The sequence below is a fragment of the Gopherus flavomarginatus genome, chromosome 6 (genome assembly GCF_025201925.1).
Source record: "Gopherus flavomarginatus isolate rGopFla2 chromosome 6, rGopFla2.mat.asm, whole genome shotgun sequence".
Classification (NCBI taxonomy): Eukaryota; Metazoa; Chordata; order Testudines; family Testudinidae; genus Gopherus; species Gopherus flavomarginatus.
In genome coordinates this window covers 940,072-958,467 of record NC_066622.1, presented here as the reverse complement: position 1 = coordinate 958,467, position 18,396 = coordinate 940,072, and the positions used below count along the sequence as shown (strand labels likewise).

Sequence of the window (18,396 nt, the reverse complement as noted above, 5' to 3'; positions counted from 1 at the left end):
AATTTGGGGTATACATTGAAGTTGGGCCTCTATTATGGTGTCTTTAAAAAGGGCCCATTCAACTTGCAGGGATTTCACTTTAGTCACTGTACCTTTTAACTTTTGTTTAACTAACCCCCTCATTTTTGTGTAGTTCCCTCTTTTGAAATCAAATGTCACAGTGTTGGGATGTTGAGATGTTCTTCCCCCCACAGGGATGTTGAATGTTATTGTATTATGGTCACTGTTTCCAAGCAGTCCTGCTATAGTATTTCAAGCAGCTAAAACACTATTCAGCCTTCGGAGCGAATCAAGAGCTTTGTAGTTAAACGATCGTCGTCGCAACACCCTGCACACGGTCATTCCAAGCGAGGAGCCCCCAGCGGGACCCTGGGGTGCCCAGGACAGGGCCAGCCCCAGCTGCTTTCTGGACTGATGCTCAAGCTAATGGGCCCCTTCGCACCTCTAACTCCCAGCCTGTGTCCCAGACAGGATCACTGCCCTCCTGTCCATGGGCCCAATGCAGGCACCTGTGGGCCCTTCTGCCACCCAGCCGCTGGGCAGACAGCCAGGGACTGCAGCAAAGGGCTGGCTGTGGGGTGAGGGGCAGGCTGAGAACTGAGCAGGCCGAGGACAGCCGGGAAGCCCAGAGGCCAGGCCTGGCACTTAACCTGTGGAACTGTTTGCCAGAGGATGTTGTGAAGGCCAAGACTATAACAGGGTTCAAAAATGAACTAGAGAAGTTCATGGAGGATAGGACCATCAATGGCTATTAGCCAGGATGGACAGGGATGGTGTCCCTGGCCTCGGTTTGCCAGAAGCTGGGAATGGGCAACAGGGGATGGATCACTTGATGATTCCCTGTTCTGTTCATTCTCTCTGGAGCACCTGGCATTGGCCACAATTGGAAAACAGGATACTGGGCTGGATGGACCTTAGTCTGATCCAGTATGGCCACTCTTATGTTCTTATGGCATGGTCAGGCCACAGAGCCAGAAACAGACACACAGCCCCCTGGAAGCCCCTCCACAGAAAACAGTGCTGAACAGCCTGTAGATGACACTAAACTGGGAGGAGTGGTAGATACGCTGGAGGGTAGAGATAGGATACAGAGGGACCTAGACAAATTAGAGGACTGGGCCAAAAGAAATTTGTTGAGGTTCAACAAGGACAAGTGCAGAGTCCTCCACTTAGGACGGAAGAATCCCATTCACTGTTACAGACTAGGGACTGAATGGCTAGGAAGCAGTTCTGCAGAAAAGGACCTAGGGGTTACAGTGGATGAGAAGCTGGATATGAGTCAACAGTGTACCCTTGTTGCCAAGAAGGCTAACGGCATTTTGGGCTGTATAAGTAGGGGCATTGCCAAGAGATCATTCCCCTCTATTCGACATTGGTGAGGCCTCATCTGGAGTACTGTGTCCAGTTTTGGGCCTCACACTACAAGGAGGATGTGGAAAAATTGGACAGAGTCCAGCAGAGGGCAACAAAAATGATTAAGGGGCTGGAGCACATGACTTCTGAGGAGAGGCTGAGGGAACTGGGATTGTTTAGTCTGCAGAAGAGAAGAATGAGGGGGGATTTGATAGCTGCTTTCAACTACCTGAAAGGGGGTTCCAAAGAGGATGGAGCTCGGCTGTTCTCAGTGGTACTTGATGACAGAACAAGGAGTAATGGTCTCAAGTTGCAGTGGGGGAGGTTTAGGCTGGATCTTAGGAAAAACTTTTTCACTAGGAGGGTGGTGAAGCACTGGAATGGGTTACCTAGGGAGGTGGTGGGAATCTCCTTCCTTAGAGGTTTTTAAGGTCAGGCTTGACAAAGCCCCGGCTGGGATGATTTAGTTGGGAATTGGTCCTGCTTTGAGCAGGGGGTGGGACTAGATACCTCCTGAGGTCCCTTCCAACCCTGGTATTCTATGATTCTATGACAGGTTTCGGAGCGGTAGCCGTGGTAGCCTGTATCAGCAAAAACAAGGAGGAGTCCTTGTGGCACCTTAGAGACTAACACATTTATTTGAGCATAAGCTTTTGCATAGAGGCTGTCCACGTATCTATACAGGGGACACCATCATAGGACCTAATCACATCAGCCACACCATCTGGGGCTCGTTCACCTGCACATCTACCAATGTGATATATGCCATCATGTGCCAGCAATGCCCCTCTGCCATGTACATTGGCCACACCGGACAGTCTCTACGCAAATCAGACGTCAAGAATTATAACATTCAAAAACCAGTTGGAGAACACTTCAGTCTCCCTGGTCACTCTATTATAGACCGAAAAGTCGCAATTATTCAACAAAAAAATTAAAAAACAGACTCCAACAAGAAACGGCAGAATTGGAATTAAGTTGCAAACTGGACACCATTAAATTAGGCTTGAATAAAGATTAGGCGTGGATGGGTCATTACACAAAGTAAAACTATTTCTCCGTGTTAATTTTTTCCCCTACTATTACTCACACCTTCTTGTCAACTGTTGGAAATGGGCCATCCTGATTATCACTGCAAAAGTTGTGTTTCCCCTGCTGATAATTGCCCAGCTTCATTGATTAGTCTCTTCATAGTTGGTATGGCAACCCACACTTTTTCATGTTATCTGTGTATATATCTATCTTCCTACTGTCTGTTCCATTCCTCGCATCCGATGAAGTAGGCTGTAGCCCACGAAAGCTTGTGCTCAGATAAATGTGTTAGTCTCTAAGGTGCAACAAGGACTCCTCGTCCTTTTTATCTGTAGGGAGGAATCCATCCCCTCCCCCACATGGGGACCCCAGGGAATCCATCTCTCTTTTCCCCCCTCCCCAGCAGTAGCCAGCACCAGCTGCTCCCAGGCAGGAACAGAAGCCCCCCTGGCATTTCTGAAATGCTCCCCTGGCCCCGGCAGTAGGTGCCTGGCTCACGCACAGCCCTGCCCACACACTGATTCTGCTCCCCGCGTAACCACGGGCACCCTCATTCTTCACATAAGTGTCCCTGAGCTTGCTCTTGGCTTCAAGGATTCCATGCGGCAGTAAGTTCCACTGGCTAATTACGTTCAGTGTAAAGAAGAGGTTCCTTTCCTCCATTTTAACCTGCTGCCCACCTTTCAGTCCTATGTCCCCAGGCCAGCAGGGCCCATGGGATCCCCTAGTCTGGCCCCGTGCCCAGCCCAGGGCAGAGACCTGTCTGCTGTAACCCCTCGAGCACAGCTGTTAGCAAACCTCCGCTCCTCACTGAACCACGGCCAGGGATGGAGAATCCTCCACCCCCCGCCCCAGGAAACAGTTCTAATTCCTCTCCCTGTCCACAATTAGCACCTGAATTTGTCTGGCATCAGCCTCCAGCCCCAGGGCCGGGTTACCCCTTCGCTGCTGGAGCCAAGAGCCCCTCGCCCACTCTTTGTTTCTGTGGGGCACGGCCAGGCTGGGCTCACTCACCCTGGCCCAGCCCTTAGGGGAGCTAATCAGATCGAGCCCCTTGCTGCAGGGCAGCTTTCTAACCCTGCAATGCAGAGCTGACCTCTGCCCTGGCCCAGACAAGGGAGATTAATGGCAGTGGCTCCCACCCCCTCCAGGTTTTGTCCTGGTCTCATTTTGCCCCGTTTCTTGCTAGCTGCTGGACCAGCCATTTCTTCATCATTACACAGCCCGGCTAGCTACTGCACCTGCCACCCAAACAACCCTGTTCTCTTCACTCCTGCTCCCGACCCAGCCCTGGGGGCTCGGCCACACGGAACACAAAGCACCGGGCCCGGCCCCAGCTCACCCAGACTCCATTTACACCTGCCGCACCCAGGTGGGGTCAGGCTGGGCCCAAGGGCGGCCTAGCGCCCTACAACCGCGCTCCCCAAACCTCGCTCCCCAGAGGGGCGCCCCCCATTCCCACCCGGTTCGCTTGTGCCCAGTTCCCAAAGCGCCCCCGACCGGGGCACCGGCCCAGCCACGGCTGATTCTCGTCCAGCTCCCGGGGAAAGCCCGGCCAGCGAGCGGGGCACGGAGCTGCCCGACCCGCCGCCTCCCCGCCAGAGTCCCCGTCTGCCCCGCTCCCTCGCCGCTGAGTGCCCGCCCGGGGCTCTGGGAGCGGGTGGGTGCCGGGATGAAGCCCCCGGCTCCGGCCCCAGGACCCCGCAGCCCCCAACCCGGTCCTTACGAAGTTGGCGGTGACGCGGGGGCGCGGCGCTCCGGCCCGGGGCCCGGCCCCCAGCAGGACGGCGGCCAGCAGCAGGGCGCAGGGCGCGGGGCGCCCCATCAGCGGGGCTGGCGCATGGCTGCGCGGGGCGCACACGGCACCCGGCCGGGCCGGCTCCGCCGCATTCCTGCCCGCCTCGCTTCATCATGGCGGGGCGGGGCGGGACGGGAGCCACCCCCTGGGACCCTCCGCCCCCGGCAGCCCAGCACCGGGCTCTGCCTCTCGGCTCGACCAGGGGGCGCCCCCCGCCTCGCGGCAGTGCTGGTGCCAAGGTACCTGGCGGGCGCCCAGGTGCGGCGGGGATGGGCGGCAGGATGGCGCTTGCCCCGCTGCCCTGGGCAGGAGGTCCCAGGATGGGCTGACCGGGGCGGGGGTGCCGAGCTCTGCTCTCACCTCGGCGGCAGGGGGCACAGCTGGTGCCAGGGGGGCACAACCCCCCAGGAGAGCGCGAGGTGGCTCCTGCCAGGGGCTGCCCCCAGAAACCCCCCCAGCAGCAGGGCAACTAACACCTGCTTCCTGGCAGCCGGGACACTGGGCCCAGGCCTGGGACCCTCAGGAGGAACAAACACCATGGGAGGGGCGCGCTCCCCACGAGGGAGCCCCCGTCTCGCCGAGGCCCACTACATGCTGATGAGAATTATCGCCAGCAGCCCGCGAATCAGTCAGTCAGGTGCAGGGCGCTGCCCCCCCGAAAGCTCCTTGTCTTCCTACTGCCCCCCACCGCAGGCGCTGCCCCCCTCGAAAGCTCCTTGTCTTCCTACTGCCCCCCACCGCAGGCGCTGCCCCCCCCCCGAAAGCTTCCTGTCGCCCCACTGCCTCCCCCGCAGGCGCTGCCCCCGCAAGTTCCCTGCCTCCCCACTGCCCCCCCCGCAAGCTGCCTGTCTCCCCCCTGCCCCCGCCGCAGGGTAATGGGAACACGGCGGTTGACCTGGTTTCTTTCACGCTTCCTGTGAGACTGCAGCAGCGGGCAGCACGTGCGGCGGCAGCCAGCACCGAATCCACGCAGCGGGCAGCACGTGCGGCGGCAGCCTGCTCCTCACGTGGCGGCTGGGCTCGGTCCGGGGCTGGGGTCCTGCTGGTGGCAGCCCAAGGCTCAGCACCCCCGGGCACACAGCTGGCAGAAGAGCCCCGTGTTTGAAAGCGAACAGCCTAGCCCCCAGCGTCACTTAGTGAGAAGTTTGTAATATTGGTATGAAGCCAGCGCGCCTCAGTTTCCCCTCTGCTGCCTTGTTGCAGGGAAGGGGCGGGCTGTGCGCTCGGGGGCAGGCTAGCAGACAGAGCGAGGGTGTCACCTCGCTGCCTGGACCTTAATCCCCCCATCAGTGGAGCATGAGGAAGGCAACGTGCAATCCAGCACCTAGCAACCACCACCCCAGAGGGCCCAGGACTCCCGGCAGGGAGCCCAGCTCCCCAGCTGGGGAAGAGGAGGTTAAGCCCTGGCTGCAGAAAGCGGGCGCCCCTGGGGGGTCCGGCAGGGGATCAGACAGACGGGAGGCAGAGTGGGAACCCAGGGGGGTCTCTACAGCTTGGCTGGGCTCTGTGGGAACCGTCCTTTCTCTGGGCTCCCCCAGGGCTGCCTGCGCTAGGTTCAGGGGACTGATGAGCCGGGCTGGGCCCACGCTGCCTGTCTCTCTGCCAGCACTAGCAGGGGGGGGCTGCTCCTTAGGGTTCTCTGAGCCTCTGCCCGGCTCTGTCTCAGGGGGACTCGCTGGGCAGAGCTTGTGGGCCAGAGCAGTGGGATGGAGCCCAGAAGCCCGAGCAGGACCCCTGGGGCTCTGGCCCACTGCAGGGGGCCCCCAGAGCCAGTCCCAAAGCCCATGGGTCTGCAAGAGGGGCACACAGCAACACACTGACAGGAAGGGACCCCTCCTAGGGTGGCATCAGACACAGGATCAGGTCCTGCCCCCAGGGGCACAAGCAGATGCCATGGCACCAAGACAGAACCATGCTCCATCACCCCACCCCTCCCACGCACAGCCCAAAGAACTGCCCCCTAAGGCAGGGTCACCCCAGCATCACAACTGGTATGTCCCTCCTCACCCAGGCCCTGCTGCCTCTTCTCTGGCCTGTCACTATGGTGCAGCCTCAGATCAGGACCACCTTCCTCCCCAGGCCCCCGAGGCACTACCTCTAATGGCTGCTGAAACAGGCTCTCCCTTGCCCCAGCGACTGGGAGCCCATAGCAATGGGGCAGGAACAGGCAGCCTTGGGCTGGGCACCCAAACCGTTAGCTTCTCCGGCTGTATCACTGAGGCTAATGGCAGGTGCAGACGCAGTGGTACAAGCAGGGTGCACAACCAGTGGTACGAGCAGGCCTCTCTCTTCAGGGCGAACCGGCCTGTGTCCAACACCCGGCCCTGCAGCCACCCCACCAGGCCAGGGCCCAACACAGCATCTGAAAGGCTGGCCAGGGCCCAGGCGTGGGGACAGGAGCCACCTGTAGCCATGGCTGGCTTTCAGGAGGGGCAACAGGCTCATCTCTCAGAGGTCATACATGGGGGCCGGGAGGACAAAGCCACTTTGGGGGGAAGGGCAGATCAGCAGGGGTCTAGACACTGCCATCCCCAGGGTTTCTGAGGACCCGACAGCAGGACAGACTCGGGTGGGGGGGAGCTAAGGGACACAAATCAACCCAGGGCAGTGAGGCTATCTCCCCCCGGCAGACAGTGCTGGAGGCTGCATGCTCAGCAAGGTGGCTCTTTATTTCATCCTTTCTGGTTACTCCTGGGAGAAGCAGCTTGTGCCAGTGCTGGGGGCAAGGGCAGCAGCCCAGCCCCTCTCGCAGCAAGTGGCACCAGCCCGACCCCCCTCGGCCCCAGCCCAGCCCCTCTCACAGCAAGTGGCACCAGCCCGACCCCCCTCGGCCCCAGCCCAGCCCCTCTCGCAGCAAGTGGCACCAGCCCGACCCCCCTCGGCCCCAGCCCAGCCCCTCTCACAGCAAGTGGCACCAGCCCAGCCCCTCTCACAGCAAGCAGCACCAGCCCGACCCCCCTCGGCCCCAGCCCAGCCCCTCTCACAGCAAGTGGCACCAGCCCGACCCCCCTCGGCCCCAGCACCGCCCCTCTTGCAGAAAGCGGCACGGGGGGCTGGGAGGCACCTGGCCTGAGATCACGGACTCTCTGGTGACCTGGAGCCAGGCGGAGGCATGGAATTCACCCAGCTGCAGGGGAAGGAAAGGTCCTGCCTGCCTCCAGGGCAATCTGGGCAGGACACTGGTGCAGACTGGGCCTCAGACACAGACATTGGCCCAGCACAGCACAAGCTACTGTGGGAGTGGGCAGCACCACGCCAACCACTGTCTGCAGCCCTGGGGCTGTGCCATGTTGTCAGACCTCAGCGCAGAGGCACTGGGGTCAGGGCACGTTTCTGCTCCATGAAATGGGAAGATCAGTAAGGGCTGGTGGCTGCCCCCAGGCCACTCTCATCATGCACGCCCCTCTCATCCCAGCCAACCAGAGCCACGTGCTGCCAGGGGACTTCTGGTGAGGGTACCCTGGTGGTATCAGAAACTGCCCTCCTACCCAGCCCTGGCCCACCAGCCACTGAAGAACATTCAGTCACTGCCAGCCAGGGCTAGGGTTGGAGGAACCCTGAGCACACTCCGGCTGGGTGCCTTGCAGGGCAGCCCAGCCTACAGGGAGCTTTCAGTGTTTAGCAGCAGAGCTGCCCAAAAATGGGGACCCCACCGTGGTGCCATCCAGCCCCCCCACCCCAAGTCCCTCTTCATTTCTTCTTCTTCTCCTGCGTGCTGGTGAACCAGGAGTCCAGGAGCTTCTTGCTGTAGTAGAGCTGCCAGCCGTGCACCTGCACCGCCACCACCACCAGCAGGTACATGACAGAGACAGCGGAAAAGCCGAAGATGAAGCGGTAGGCCTTGCCGTGGCGGTAGAGCTGCTGCGCCATGGGGAACATCTCCATGCTGCCGTAGATGAGGGGTGCCACCGAGAACAAGCCTGTGCTGATCATGGACAGCACCAGGTAGCTGATGTTGTTGCGAGGGAAGGACATGAGGCCGAAGAGAGAAGGGATGATGCTGAGCAGGTAGGGGTACTCCCACTGGTAGGGCATAGCCACCTGGTCATGGGGCAGCAGCTTCAGGTGACCCACACACATCTGGGCCAGGAGCAGCAGCCAGATGGCCACCTGCATGTAGATCAGCTTTTTTATCTCGGACTTCAGGGCCACACTGCGGAGAGGGAGAAAGCCAGGCTCAGGGTAGCACTTCGGTGGGCTCCCTAGCTTTGCCTAAGCAGGAGGGACTCTGAGGCAGCAGAGATCTGTGGGCAGAGCCTGAAGCCTGCCTGAACCCAGGACCCCAACAGAGCGAGGCTGCCCCCTGCCAGCCAAAGCCACAAGCAGCTGACAGGGGCAGGGCACCAGCCTGCAATGCTCACCCTGGTAGGAACTGCTCGCGATCCAGAGCTGACGTGCACAGCCCCTTTGGCTTTTCCGTGGGCTGGGCGAGGAGGAGGCTGCACTGCAGCATAACAGACCTGCCCTGGACACCCCCACCCTGCCCTGGCTTGGACCTTCAGGCCCTCAGACAGGTGCAGCGACCCTTGAATCCCAGCACACAGTGCCCTGGGGACAGACGTACTCCAGGGAATGCCCAGCCATTTACGGACACCAGCTCAGTCCAGCCGGGCGGCTCTGCATCCTGCGCCAGCTCACTGGGCAGGGGCCTGGAATGGGGCCCGGAGGTTCCACGGGCTCAACCCAGCCTGCACTTAGACCTACCTCATCTGGTAATGGGAGGCCACCCTCTCGCGATGCTGGTAGTCACTGCCATCAGTGCCCTCAGCCCGGGGGCCCACACGGGAAGCCATGGTGCTAGGCAGCCCAAGCCCTGCCAGAGAGACGGGCAAGGTGAGCTAGCGGGACATGCTGCCGTTCAGGGTATGGACACCAGTACCCACAGGAGCTCTGCGCCCCAGATCACCCTGTGGGAACATGGCAGGAATCCCAGGCAGACCCAGCCGGGCACCACCGGTGAAAGCACATGGGATTACACGGATCATGTGACTGCGGGCAGCCACCCTGCCATAGCTGGGGATCCCCTCCCCCAGGCGACCCCCCCCACACCTCGTAGCTGAGGATCCCCTCCCCCAGCCACCCCCCCCACACACCGTAGCTGGGGATCCCCTCCCCCAGCCGACTCCCCCCCCACACACCCCGTAGCTGGGGATCCCCTCCCCCAGCCGACTCCCGTAGCTGGGGATCCCCTCCCCCAGCCGACTCCCCCCCCACACACCCCGTAGCTGGGGATCCCCTCCCCCAGCCGACTCCCGTAGCTGGGGATCCCCTCCCCCAGCCGACTCCCCCCCCACACACCCCGTAGCTGGGGATCCCCTCCCCGAGCCGACTCCCATAGCTGGGGATCCCCTCCCCCAGCCGACCTCCCCCCCCACACACCCCGTAGCTGGGGATCCCCTCCCCCAGCCGACTCCCCCCACACACACCTCGTAGCTGGGGATCCCCTCCCCCAGCCGACTCCCCCCCCACACCCCGTAGCTGGGGATCCCCTCCCCCAGCCGACTCCCCCCACACACACCCCGTAGCTGGGGATCCCCTCCCCCAGCCGACTCCCCCCAACACACACCCCCGTAGCTGGGGATCCCCTCCCCCAGCCGACTCCCCCCCACACACCCCGTAGCTGGGGATCCCCTCCCCCAGCCGACTCCCCCCACACACACCTCGTAGCTGGGGATCCCCTCCCCCAGCCGACTCCCCCCACACACACCTCGTAGCTGGGGATCCCCTCCCCCAGCCGACTCCCCCCACACACACCTCGTAGCTGGGGATCCCCTCCCCCAGCCGACTCCCCCCACACACACCCCGTAGCTGAGGATCCCCTCCCCCAGCCCACTCCCCCCCACACACCCCGTAGCTGGGGATCCCCTCCCCCAGCCGAACCCCCCCACTGGGGATCCCCGCCCCCCCATCCCCGCTCTCCCACCTGCCACGGACGGAGCCGACCGTGCCTACGACACTCTGTCTCTCTCTATGGTCTCATAGGGCCCTTCTTGCCCGCAGGAGGCCAACTCTATGGTTACCCGCTGGCGCGCTTCTCTCTGCCGCGGCAGGTCCGGATCTGTGGTTCTGCCTCCAGCCCAGGGCGCAGCAGGGGAGGAGCGAGGGGCGTGTCCGACGCCCAGGGGGGGAGGAGCGAGGGGCGTGTCTTCCGCCCAGGGGGGAGGAGCAAGGGGTGTATCCGCCGCCCAAGGGGAGGAGCGAGGGGCGTGTCTTCCGCCCAGGGGGGAGGAGCGAGGGGCGTGTCCGCCGCCCAGAGGGGAGGAGCGAGGGGCGTGTCCCTGCCCAGGGGAGCTCTGCCCTGCGGTGCACGTGTGGGCCGCACACTGGCTGGCCGTGCTGTGCCGTTCCCTCCACTGCCACCACGAGCACTCAGGGCTTGTGCACAGCGCACAGCTGTAGGGACACGGCCATGTCACTAACACTCAGCGTTGGCACTTTTGCATACAAAATACTTCCTCCCCCAGGAGTGGCGTTAACTTTGTCAGCAGGAGAGCGCCCCGCCGACATAGCTGTGTTCACACTGCCACTTGCATCGGCAAAACTTTTGTTTTATGCGGGGGGGGGGGGTGCTTCGCAACTTTGCAGAGAGAAAATGGGTGCTCTACCGCCTTAGCTAACAGCCGCTTGCCTTTTACCTCATGCACTAGAGCAGGGGTAGGCAACCTATGGCACGGGTGCTGAAGGCGGCACACAAGCCGATTTTCAGTGGCACTCACACTGCCCGGGTCCTGGCCACTGGCTGGGAGCGCTGCATTTTAATTTAATTTTAAATTAAGTTTCTTAAACCATTTAAAACATTATTTACTTTACATACAACAATAGTTTAGTTATATATTATAGACTTATAGAAAAAGGCCTTCTAAAGACACTAAAGTGTATGACTGGCACGCCATACCTTAAATTAAAGTGAATAAATGAAGACTGTAGACCTAGACAAATTAGAGGACAGGGACAAAAGAAACCTGATGAGGTTCAAACAAGGACAAGTGCAGAGTCCTCCACTTAGGACGGAAGAATCCCATGCACTGCTACAGACTAGGGACTGAATGGCTAGGAAGCAGTTCTGCAGAAAAGGACCTAGGGGTTACAGTGGATGAGAAGCTGGATATGAGTCAACAGTGTGCCCTTGTTGCCAAGAAGGCTAACGGCATTTTGGGCTGTATAAGTAGGGGCATTGCCAAGAGATCATTCCCCTCTATTCGACATTGGAGAGGCCTCATCTGGATACTGTGCGCAGTTTTGGGCCTCACACTACAAGAAGGATGTGGAAAAATTTGAAAGAGTCCAGTGGAGGGCAACAAAAATGCTTAGGGGGCTGGAGCGCATGACTTCTGAGGAGAGGCTGAGGGAAACTGGGATTGTTTAGTCTGCAGAAGAGAAGGATGAGGGGGGATTTGATAGCTGCTTTCAACTGCCTGAAAGGAGGTCCAAAGAGGATGGATCTAGACTGTTCTCAGTGGTCCCCGATGACAGAACAAGGAGTACTGGTCTCAAGTTGCAGTGAGAAGGTTTAGGCTGGATATTAGGAAAAACTTTTTCACTAGGAGGGTGGTGAAGCACTGGAATGGGTTCCCTAGGGAGGTGGTGGAATCTCCTTCCTTAGAGGTTTTAAGGTCAGGCATGACAAAGCCCTGGCTGGGATGATTTAGTTGGGAATTGGTCCTGCTTTGAGCAGGGGGTTGGACTAGATACCTCCTGAGGTCCCTTCCAACCCTGATAGTCTATGATTCTACTCAGCACAGCACTGCTGAAAGGTTGCCGACCCCTGGACTAGAGGCTCATGCACTAAACTCCAGAGGTGCCAGGATCAATCCCGGCCGACAACGGCAGGAGTCTGTCGGCATTACATGTGCTCTTTGGAGATGCTGAGAAAGGCTGAGCTGGGCTAAGGGGTCTCCTCCCATCAGTTGAAAGGCTGCACTCAAAGAGTAAAAAGAACGAGGAGTCCTTGTGGCACCTTAGAGACTAACAAATTTATTTGGGCAAAAGCCCACTTCATCAGATGTATGCAGTGGGAAATACAGTAGGAAGATATATAGATGAAAAAATGGGTGTTCCCATACCAACTCTAATGAGACTAATCGAAAAGATGGGCTATTAGCAGGAGAAAAAAAAACTTTTGCAGTGATAATCAGGATGGCCCATTTCCAAAAGTTGACAAGAAGGTGTGAGTAACAGTAGGGGGAACATTAGAATGGGGAAATAGTTTAGTTTGTGTAATGACCAATCCAGTCCCAGTCTTTATTCAATCCTAATTTAATGGTGTCCATTTTGCAAATTAATTTTGCCAGCAATGTCCCTCTGCTATGTACATTGGCCAAACCAGACAGAATAAACGGACACAAATCAGACGTCAGGAATGATAACATTAAAAAACCAGTCGGAGATACTTCTACCTCCCTGGTCACTCGATTACACACCTAAAAGTCTCAATTATTCAACAAAAAAAAATTTCAAAAACAGACTCCAACAAGAAACTGCAGAACTGGAATTAATTTGCAAAATAGACACCATTAAATTAGGCTTGAATAAAGAGTGGTTCTGGATGAGTCATTACACAAACTAAACTATTTCCCCCATGCTAATGTTCCCCTTACTGTTACTCACACCTTCTTGTCAACTGTTGGAAATGGGCCATCCTGATTATCACTGCAAAAGTTTTTTTTCTCCTGCTGATAATAGCTCACCTTATTCAATTAGTCTCATTAGAGTTGGTATGGCAACATCCATTTTTTCATGTCCTCTGTATATATATTTTCCTAATGTATTTTGCACTCCATGCATCCGATGAAGTGGGCTGTAGCCCTCAAAAGCTTATGCTCCAATAAATTTCTTAGTGTCTAAGGTGCCACGAGGACGCCTGTTCTTTTTGCTGACAGAGACTAACACAGCTACCCCTCTGGAACGCAAAGAGCCGTTATCAGTGGATCACGACGACAGCAGGAGGCCAAATTTAGCTGCGTTCCAGCAGGGTCAGGCCTGGGTCCAGCACTAGCCAGTATTTTCATTAATGACTAGGATAATGGAGCGCAGAGGCACCTATAACATCTGCAGGTGACACCCAGCTGGGAGGGGTTGCAAGCACTTCAGCGGGCAGGAGTAGGGCTCCAAGTGACCCTGGGAAATGGAGAATTGCCTGAGCCCCACAAGGTGGCGGGCACGGCACTGCACGAGGAAGGAGAAGCCAAAGGCAGGACTAGAGGGGGGCCGGAGCAGCCCCCGCTCCCGCGCCTCTGCGCACGAGGCTCGCTACCCTCCACGGGCCCCTCTGCCCCAGCCCGCGGGAGCGAGCCCTCGGCGGGCGATTGATCGCGCCTAGTCGCCGGCGAGGGGGCGGGGCCGAGCTGTGCGGGCACTTCCGGCTCCCCAGCGCCTGCGCCCTTGGCCCCGCCCCTTCCGGCTGGCCGCGCGCAGGCGCTAAATGGCGGCGTCCCGAGCGGTGACCCGGCTGCTGCCCCGGGCGGGGGGGAGACCCCGGGCTGGTGAGGGGGGAGGGGCTGTGCGGGGGAGAGGAGGGGGGTTGTGGGGGGAGGGGCTGTGCGAGGGGATGGGAGGGAGGCTGCGGGGAGGGGGGCTGTGCGGGGGGTTGTGGGGGGGAGGGGCTGTGCGGGGGGCTGTGAGGGGGAGGGGGGGTTGTGGGGGGCTGTGTGGGGGGGAGGGGGGCTGTGTGGGGGGAGGGGGGTTGTGGGGGGAGGGGCTGTGCGGGGGGCTGTGAGGGGGAGGGGGGTTGTGGGGGGGCTGTGTGGGGGGAGGGGGGCTGTGGGGGGGAGGGGTTGTGAGAGGGGAGGGGGGTTGTGGGGGGAGGGGCTGTGCGGGGGGAGAGGAGGGGGGTCTGTGGGGGGCGAGGGGGGGCTGTGCGGGAGCTGTGGGGGGAGGGATTGTGAGAGGGGAGGGGCTGTGCGGGGGGGATGGGAGGGGGCTGTGTGGGGGGAGGGGCTGTGCGAGGAAGGGGGCTGTGCGGGGAGCTGTGGGGGGAGGGGCTGTGCGAGGGGATGGGAGGGAGGCTGTGGGGGGAGGGGCTGTGCGGGGGGAGAGGAGGGGGGTTGTGGGGGGGAGGGGGGCTGTGCGGGGAGCTGTGGGGGGAGGGGTTGTGAGAGGGGAGGGGCTGTGCGGGGGGGATGGGAGGGGGCTGTGTGGGGGGAGGGGCTGTGCGAGGAAGGGGGCGTGCGCGGGAGCTGTGGGGGGAGGGGCTGTGCGAGGGGATGGGAGGGAGGCTGTGGGGGGAGGGGCTGTGCGGGGGGAGAGGAGGGGGGTTGTGGGGGGGAGGGGCTGTGCGGGGGGCTGTGAGGGGGAGGGGGGTTGTGGGGGGCTATGCTGTAGTGGCCCCCGGGAGGGGTCGGGGGGTGTTGCTAGGACTAGACACGGGTCCCGTCTCCACCTCAGCAGGCCTGGCTCACGGTCCCAGCTCCCCTCACTCTTTCCTTCCCCCAGGTACCAGCAGCCCCTGAGGCCGGGGGGCCTGGGCAGAGGCAGCATCCTGGGGCCAGCCGGACGGTGGAGCCAGCAGGAGGCGCTGGGGCTGCTGGAGGCAGCGGTTGTGTATCGGGCAGGTACTGGGGCAGCGGGGAGACCCTGCTGTGCAGGGAGATGGGGCTGCTGAGGCCTGGGTGGGAGGGCGCTGGCCGCTCAGCGGGTGCCTGGGTCTCGGGGCTGGCGTTAGCCCAAAAAGAGGGGGTTTGGGATGCCGGGGAGGACTGCCCGGCCTTCCCTGACCTAGCCTGTTCCCTTGTTTCAGGGCCACTGGTGGCCGTCAGCAAGCCCCCGGGCCTGGCTGTGACAGGTGAGTGCTTGGGGTTCACTCCTCCCATGTGCTGGGCCTTGCTTGTCCCTCTGCTTCTGGCCTGAGGGGGAGCTGAGGGTGCAGGGGATGTTCCCATGGCCACCCACAGCCCCAAGAGCAGGAGGAGTGACACTTGGCAGTCGGGGGGGTGTCGGTCTGGCTCTGCATGCTCATGGCTCGTTCCCTGTGCCCCCCCTCCTGTCCCAGGCAGTCCAGGGCAGCTGAGTTTGGTTTCACTGCTCCCAGATCTGAGCCAGAGGCTGAGTCTCCCTCCTGAACTCCACGTGGTCAAAGCAGCTGGGAAGTAAGTGACTGGGGAAGGGCCAGGGATCGGCTCCCCAGGGAGAGGAGGTGTTGCTTGGTCACTGGTTGCTGGGGCAGGGCAGGAGAGGGAGGGAAGGAGGCTGGTTGGTTGGGGGGAATGGGAGGGCACGGGCCTGGTTTGTGTGGGTAGGGGAGGGAAGGCCGCTGGGGGAGAGGGAGGGGCCCTGGGGGGGTGGGGAGGGTGCTGGGGAGCAGGGCGCTGCCTCTCCATAGCTCAGTGCTGTGTTCCCATCTCTGGTGCTGTCTGTGCCTTGGGACTGAATCTGACGCCTCCCTTCCAGAGATGGCTCTGGCCTTGTGCTTCTCTCCGGCTGCCCTGGCACCACGCAGCAGCTCCATGCATTCTTCACGCAGCTCCGGAGAGCAGGGCGCCCCCCTGCCACTTACCGGTGAGTGGGCTCCATTCTGCAGAGTGCTCTGTCCCCCTCCTGCAGCGGGGTGCCTGGCTGTGTGTCAGAGACTGCGCTGTCCTGCAGCCCTAGGGCGCTGACTGGTCCTGCTCATCTCCCGGTTTCTGCCCTGTGAGGCCTGGAGCCCAGAGAGTACAGCTGCCTTGTGACCCCCCTCTCTCCCTCCCCCCAGCGCTGTCACTGCCGGGGTCCCAGCTGCCGCAGAGGGGGAGATCCACACAGGACTGAAGTTGGAGCAGGTTGGGGACCTGCAGCTGGTAAGGGAAGGGTTAAATCAGCTGTGTGTTCTGGAGGGCTGTGGAACTCTGGGGGGGCAGGGTGTGTCCTGGGGGCAAAGGGCTGTGGGGCCTGGCCAGTCCCTCCGGCTCCAGCCTCTCCCTGAGTGCATGACTCTGCTCTGGTTGCAGGTGGTGCCGGTAGCTGCCCCGTCCCGACGCAGTGTGGAGAGGAAGGAGGTGAAGCAAACCCTGACCCGCTACAAGGTGCTGGGCACGGCTCCGGGCTGTGGCCTGGTGCAGCTCCAGCCCATGACAGGTGGGGAATGGGCCCCATGTTCAGCTCTTCCTGACAACCCTGCCCAGCGGGGCCCCAGATGGGGCTGAACTGGGATGTCTTCTGCCGTCCTTGTCAGGGAGGGGCTCTGGGCAGGAGGGGTTGAGGGTGCATTTGCTGCCCATGGATTGGGGGAGGTACCCGTATTAACCCCGGCTCTCCTTGCCACAGCCTTTCCTGGCCAGCTCCTGGTGCACCTGACGCTGCTGCTGTGTCCTGCGCTGGGTGACCACGTGTACTCTGCCCGTGTGGGCACAGTCCTGGGGGAGCCCTTCCTGCTGCCTGTGGGGAGTGCTCTGCCACGCACACAGGTACCGGGCTCTGCCCTGCCACGGGAACCGCTTTGCTGGCTGCGTGCTGCGATCCCAGGGCTCGGGTTGGCCTCAGGAAGCCAGTCATTGCCGAGCCCAGCATGCAGGGCAGTTTGCCTGGTCTGCTGTGGAGGGGGCAGGGCTGGGATAGCAGGGGCTGCGGGTCAGGAATGAGGGGCATCTCGGAGTAAGTGACCGTAGCACTTGCCAGACTGGCTGAGACCCAGGGGTCCCCTGGCCCAGCGTCCAGACCAGATGCTGCAGAGGAAGGGGTACGACCTGCCTCACACTACGCCTCTTCCTGGTGTCTGGGAGCTGGTTGAATATCCCGTCTTTGCTGCCTACCATCCAGTCCTTCTCCATGTCCTCAGGGCCATCCTGTGGCGGAGAGTTCCACAGATGATTACGCATTGTGTGACTTTCCTTTTCGCAGTTTAGAATTTCAGTGAGCGTCCCTGTGTCAGGAGCTGGGAGTGTCCAATCTCCCTGTCTTCCTTCTGCAGTCCCCTCTTACTCACCTTAGTCCATGCTAGCAATCCCCGTCTTCAGTCGCTCTTCAGAGGAGGGTTTTCAGCTTCTGCATTGCTGTGTGGGATGGGCTGAGGATCCCACTTGGGCAGCCACTGATTGTACAAAGCAATGTCATCTCTCCTCCCTCTCCCCCCCTTGTGTGCTGCCGGCTGGCAGAGCTGGGGCCGGGGCCTGGGCCTGGCCCTGGCCGTTTCCTGAGTGCCACGTTCAGTCACCAGAGGGGATCCCTGCTGTACTGCACGGGGGTGCGACTCGAGGGCTCTTGGCTCCATTGCTTTCTCCCTCTCTGCAGGTCCTGGGTGAGCAGCTGCTCCGCAGGCTGCGCCTCACTCAGCAGCTGCTGCATCGCCTGCCACTGCATCTCCACCTGCACCAACTGCTCCTCCCGACAGCTGTTCTCACTGCGCCACCTCCGCCCTTCTTCCTCCAGACGCTCCATCTGCTGGGACTCCCTGGGGGCCAGAGTGCGTCGTGACCGGGTGCCCCCTGGGGTGGCTCTGCTCAGCTGCCCCAGCTGGACCCACCCTGACCCAGAAGGCCACTGAAGCAAGAGGCAGGCCCAGCTCTGTGGCAGAGAGGCCATTTCCCAAGCAGGAAAGGAGCAGAACTCACCCCTGGGGCTGCTGCTAGCAGAGCTCTAGGTTTGGGTCTCTGCATCCCGCTGATGGGACTCTCCGCAGGGATGGTCTCCGGGCAGGCTGGATAGCCGTGAACATGCAGGCTGGTGGCACTGCTGGAGTGCTGCTCCAGACTCCTCCCCCTCGGTGTGGGGGCGGGCAGGACAGCCCCCTGGTGCCCCACCTAGTGTCTGCACTGTGCTCCATGCCACCAGCAGCCTGGTTCTTGGGTTTAGCCACTCTGATCTTTACGTAGCCCAAACAGTGGCGCTCCCACGAGCTGATCCTTCTGCCTCTTGGGACCTTTTCTGCTCTTCCCCAGGCCCCCTACCCCCCCCATTTCTCAGCCATGCCAAACTGTTGGTTTGGGGTCTTGTCTCATGGCCCCCTCTGGCTCTGTCAGCTGCACCTCTGCAAGGGCCTTTGGCCTTCCTGCCCCATCCCGTGTCCCCGTGTCTCCTTGCTGATGCTGTCTGTGTCAGGGGTGTTCAGTAGTGCGTTAGGGAGCGGGTCGGGTGCTCTCCCAGTGGCTGGGATCAGCAGGCCCTCACTGCTGCTCCTATCTGCAGTGTCATACCAAAGCAGTGTGTTCCCTGGTGCTAGTGGGGCTGGGGTTACAGGCAGCTGGCTGGGCAGAGGAGGGTTGCCACCACCTGGCAGGGGTGCTCCCTGCAGGTAGCCTGGGGGG

General features: G+C 60.8%; 3 protein-coding genes across 3 annotated transcripts in view; 1 reads left to right on the top strand and 2 right to left on the bottom strand.

The window, feature by feature from the left end:
• IL17RE (interleukin 17 receptor E) overlaps positions 1 to 4,210 on the bottom strand; it is a 29,553-nt gene extending 25,343 nt beyond the window's left edge. Inside the window, exon 1 of the mRNA XM_050957365.1 lies at positions 4,112 to 4,210. Within this exon, the coding sequence (XP_050813322.1) occupies positions 4,112 to 4,210 (99 nt within the window). The remainder of the gene's footprint in view (positions 1 to 4,111) is intronic.
• A 2,624-nt stretch (positions 4,211 to 6,834) lies between these two features.
• On the bottom strand, positions 6,835 to 9,186 carry JAGN1 (jagunal homolog 1). The gene is made up of 2 exons (XM_050957566.1): positions 8,888 to 9,186; positions 6,835 to 8,336 (listed from the first exon to the last, which is right to left on the bottom strand). Exons 1-2 carry the CDS (start codon positions 8,974 to 8,976, stop codon positions 7,874 to 7,876), a joined length of 552 nt encoding a protein of 183 aa, XP_050813523.1. The 5' UTR covers positions 8,977 to 9,186; the 3' UTR covers positions 6,835 to 7,873.
• Positions 9,187 to 13,604: 4,418 nt separating this feature from the next.
• RPUSD3 (RNA pseudouridine synthase D3) lies at positions 13,605 to 18,396 on the top strand. Its single transcript, XM_050957621.1, has 10 exons — positions 13,605 to 13,661; positions 14,570 to 14,574; positions 14,615 to 14,733; positions 14,919 to 14,963; positions 15,171 to 15,267; positions 15,569 to 15,676; positions 15,870 to 15,954; positions 16,105 to 16,231; positions 16,421 to 16,560; positions 17,384 to 18,396. Exons 1-10 carry the CDS (start codon positions 13,605 to 13,607, stop codon positions 17,564 to 17,566), a joined length of 966 nt encoding a protein of 321 aa, XP_050813578.1. The 3' UTR covers positions 17,567 to 18,396.

Bases quoted from the DNA above. Each gene is read 5' to 3' on its own strand.
- JAGN1 (XM_050957566.1), bottom strand. From the start codon at position 8,976: ATGGCTTCCCGTGTGGGCCCCCGGGCTGAGGGCACTGATGGCAGTGAC. The intron at 8,337-8,887 runs GTAGGTCTAAGT...CCCTCTCCGCAG, and splicing joins GCCTCCCATTACCAGATGAG to TGTGGCCCTGAAGTCCGAGA.
- RPUSD3 (XM_050957621.1), top strand. From the start codon at position 13,605: ATGGCGGCGTCCCGAGCGGTGACCCGGCTGCTGCCCCGGGCGGGGGGG. The intron at 14,734-14,918 runs GTACTGGGGCAG...CCCTTGTTTCAG, and splicing joins AGCGGTTGTGTATCGGGCAG to GGCCACTGGTGGCCGTCAGC. The intron at 16,561-17,383 runs GTACCGGGCTCT...CCCTCTCTGCAG, and splicing joins GTGCTCTGCCACGCACACAG to GTCCTGGGTGAGCAGCTGCT.